This window comes from Amphimedon queenslandica, unplaced genomic scaffold (genome assembly GCF_000090795.2).
Source record: "Amphimedon queenslandica unplaced genomic scaffold, v1.1 AMPQUscaffold_11931, whole genome shotgun sequence".
NCBI lineage: Eukaryota > Metazoa > Porifera > Demospongiae > Haplosclerida > Niphatidae > Amphimedon > Amphimedon queenslandica.
In genome coordinates, this window is record NW_003547830.1 from 6,893 (window position 1) to 10,920 (window position 4,028).

The window sequence follows — 4,028 nt, forward strand, 5'->3', positions numbered from 1 at the left end:
AGTATCACCAAGAGTAGATAATATCAAGAGTAGATAATAAAACGCATATTAGAGGTGCTCAAATGAGGTGGTACCAGTATAATGAATTTATGTCCCAATATGCTCTCCATAACATGAATATCAATTTCAATGCCTTATGCACGTGTATATACATTAGTCTCGCTGCCCAGACCCTCCGCCTACAGTCATTGGGATTGTGTGTATACTGTATTAGTATTCTATTATGCATGCACATATAACAATAGGGGGGCAGTCCAATCATTATATCTACTCTTCTGAATATTGAGGGATATCTGTGTGCTACAGGATCATTTTTTAGTAGCAAGTTTGATGAAATTGAGAGAACCAGTGGTCATGAACAAACAAGTGGTTCTAATGGCCGCTCACTTGAAGAACCAACTGAACAACAGAGCAGGATAAAACAACAGAGCGGGGTAGAACAACCTGAAGAATACCTAAAGTACTCATTAACTAAAGAGGATTCTCACAAGGAAGAGATGAAAGGTTATGGGCTAGCAAGCAGAATAATTTATACAACTCTGCTTCACTGGATTAAGAGCTTTTTTACTGTTAAGAGGTTCACACATGCGTTATTAGCTATTAAACCATTGCACTGGCAACAGTTATCTTTTCGAAATGAATAAAATTAAAAAAAATCAGATAAATAGATTTTATATTTGTTCTTTTTTTGCTTGGTTTTTACCATTTTAATTAAAATGCAGTCATGTAAACCAAGCCTTCATAATGAGTTTGAGATTATGAAATGTTTTATTTACAATAGTTGGTTTTATCAAATTTAAAGGAATATTTAAGAAGTCACCAGAGTATGGTGAGACAGGTACATTCTTTCAACTGGAGAGAGTGTCAGAACCACCTGGTTGGTATAAATAGAATTATAATTCATTTATTCATATTGTTATCTTGCATCCAGGTTCTCCAATTCAGTTTGGAGAGAAGTGTAGAATTAAACACTTGTTTACGTTGAAGTATATCTCTGTCACTCCTGGAGAAAAAGTTATTTATTAAATTGCACGATTCATTAACAACATTCAACACAGGTTATTCTTTGTGACTTAAATGAATCAAATGAATCAAGTTTGAATTTAAGAATCCTACCAATTTTTGGATCAACAGAAAGAGTACATAGTGTTACAATACCAATAGTTTAGCTCTACTTTTGTTAGGAAGCATGTGACTTTGATAAAATTGTTTTTCAACATGTAGAAAGTTCATTGTATCTATCTGTCAGTTGTAAGTAATAAATGATAGCTAAAATGTTGCTATTGATTTTAATTATGCAGTGAGAATATTTCAGCAGAAAAATGAACTTTTTAACGTAAGTTTTGTTGTACAAATTATTTTATTTTTTGTAAAGCTTACTCTCAGTAAAGATTCGAGTGTGTTGCAAAGCCAATTTAAAGTGTTGCAGGTCATTAATATTATTGATATTACAATAATTGCTATTAATAACTATAGGTTGAGAAGTCTCTTTTGGTGGATTGCTATTATGCTATAGGGTTTAGCTCATTCTTGTATGATTCCTTTAAAATGTTTGTAATCAAAACTTTTAAAAATAACATCTTTCAACAAATAACTTGTAGGTTGAATAATGGAGATATAGACAAAATAATTCATAAAGAAGTGGAAAGGAAGGTGGATCAGATAGAGACATTTTATGAAGCACAATGTGAATCCACAAAGTATAGGTTTATACATATGCTATGGGTATGACAACTTAATTATATTGAGTACAAGATTTGATTCAATTTTTTTAGAATTTGGATGTTTTTATAGAAGGGCTATCAAAAAAGTCACCTCAAGAAAATGGGTAAGTAAAGGCATAATCTTACCTAAAAGCTCATTTTAAATTCTTGTATTTTTGTTGAATGTATATTTCTCTACAGTGGATATAAACTCTGTGTTAGAAAGAAGAGTGATCAAGAACAAACTGTAATAATATTCATTTCCTGTAGCTATATTGATGTATACCTGTATAGGATTGTGGAGAATCAACACTGGCTGTTGATCTAGATCTACATATTGAAAGTTTGTTAATAATACATAATGCTGTAATTATATTTACGGTATGTATAGAGCTATTATATGAGAAGTCATTGGCACAGCCTGACCTTAAAAAATGGGTACCACTTGTCACTCTTGTAGACCTGTTGAAAAGAATGAAAGAATCTAAAGAATTATTGACAAAATATGGTAAATTTATCTTCCATGAATAGTTATCATTTTGAAGTAGGCATATTAGAAGGCGACATTCAAAGTTGTATTTACAGCTATGACAAAATATTTGTTAAAGATCATTCCCAAAACCCAAAATGTCGATGCTATGGGCTGACTAAAGATACTGCTATTGACATAGAAATGGATGAACTTGATAGAACTGTATCATGTAGTACCTCACCCTTGCAGAGGTTGGCCCCAAGGCCATTTGGAGATGATGACAATGCTATTGTGTCTGGATTCCTATTAATGTTACACCTGCTTTTTACAAAATATGTATTTATATCTGTGAGAGTAAGTGCCAGCACATGTGAATTTTATAGTTACATGTATATATGTGCATATGTTTTATTTTAGAGTCAAAGACCAGCCAATGAATCTACTGAAAGAAAGTTAGTCTAATAATGACTGTAGGTCATACTCAAAATAACAATTTTAAAATTAATTGTAATTATTTCTGAATATCCAATTTTGTTTTTATTTTAATTCCTATAGTGATGACCCAAATGAAAATCTGTCAAAGTAAGCAAAATTTTCACATAATTGTGCTTAAACATCTTCAGAAATTTTAACAAATTCTTTAAAGATAATTGTCTCAACTGGTGTAACATTCTGTCTCGGTTGATAGCAAATGAAAACTGTAAAATCAGTTATATGAGTGCATCTCTTCTCTTTGATATTTGTATGAAAGAACAGATAATTGACAAAAACAAGCCCATTTTTGCAAATTACAAAGAGAATGTTGTGCCTATGAAAAGTGAAGAGTTAGAACTGATTAAGAAAATGCTTCTAATGCAATTAAATGAAAAAGACCGAGAAGATCTGATAAAATTTTTGACTGGATTTTACAGTCAAGATAAATCTAAACCAAATGTTGCTGTTAATAATCTGAAATTTGTGTATAACTCTGGTGAGTGTGATTAAAGTAGCCTTGTTCTTTAATGAAAGACTAATTCATACTGTAGGATTGTTTCATATTATTCTTGAATATACCCTAAAGCACAATACTTATTCGATATTTTATAAACAAGAAGTGATTAGCTGTTGTTTTGAACTGCTTCAAGGACTTGCTGCATCAAGTGAAAAGGTGACTTTTGTACTGAAATCATTGTAATCATCTTTACTTTAGGTTCGAAATGAAATGTTTCGTTATTTTTTAAATTTTCTTCAATTCAAACGAGTTACAAATGTTATGATATGCCTGATTAATGAGGTTAGTGTATCATGCAGTGTCTGCAAGGAAAACTTATTTGTTAACTTGTCAGATTTTTTATGGTAACTCTTATCTTTCCAAAAAACTGACCAAAAGCGACCTTGGAAAGATATTTTATACTGCTATTATGAATGGTACAGCTGATGGACATTACCAGTGGACTATTGTGCTTCAAACCATAATTGAAGTATTATCTAATTACAGAAAATATTATTTTACATAATTATGTTCAATATATCAGAACTCAGATCAAGTACAAGTACAGGAACATGTTGCACAGCTTATTTCAAAGCATTCTAATGACTACCTACAGCATATTCTGTGCCCAAGAGAGCAAAGAGAGGTCAATTGGCTTGATATTCTTAAATCTGTAAGTAAATTAGTATTGATTATGCTTATTTATTAATGTAGAATGAAGAACATAAAGATGAATGTCACCTTCTTCTCAATATAACTGATCTCTTGGCATCATGTGCAAGTGGAGAATGTCAATATGGCAGATTAGTTGCTATGAAATTAATTTTTTTTGATGATCTAATGGAGTAAGTATATTAAAACTAAATAGATTTGCATGTTACTA

General features: G+C 31.1%; 1 protein-coding gene across 1 annotated transcript; it reads left to right on the top strand.

The window, feature by feature from the left end:
• Positions 1 to 933: 933 nt before the first annotated feature.
• LOC109588689 (uncharacterized) lies at positions 934 to 3,994 on the top strand. The gene is made up of 20 exons (XM_020004823.1): positions 934 to 1,014; positions 1,059 to 1,139; positions 1,185 to 1,251; positions 1,302 to 1,336; positions 1,376 to 1,429; positions 1,477 to 1,550; positions 1,602 to 1,725; positions 1,776 to 1,828; positions 1,905 to 1,950; positions 1,998 to 2,046; positions 2,095 to 2,211; positions 2,252 to 2,529; positions 2,593 to 2,627; positions 2,731 to 2,757; positions 2,799 to 3,145; positions 3,201 to 3,322; positions 3,365 to 3,448; positions 3,501 to 3,635; positions 3,690 to 3,818; positions 3,860 to 3,994. Coding segments are annotated over exons 6-20 (1,683 nt in total). The 5' UTR covers positions 934 to 1,014; positions 1,059 to 1,139; positions 1,185 to 1,251; positions 1,302 to 1,336; positions 1,376 to 1,429; positions 1,477 to 1,548.
• The last annotated feature ends 34 nt before the right edge of the window (positions 3,995 to 4,028 follow it).

Excerpts from the sequence above, each read along its gene's own strand:
- LOC109588689 (XM_020004823.1), top strand. Across the intron at positions 2,212-2,251 it reads AGAATTATTGACAAAATATG|GCATATTAGAAGGCGACATT; the intron begins GTAAATTTATCT and ends ATTTTGAAGTAG. Across the intron at positions 3,819-3,859 it reads GGCTTGATATTCTTAAATCT|AATGAAGAACATAAAGATGA; the intron begins GTAAGTAAATTA and ends TTATTAATGTAG.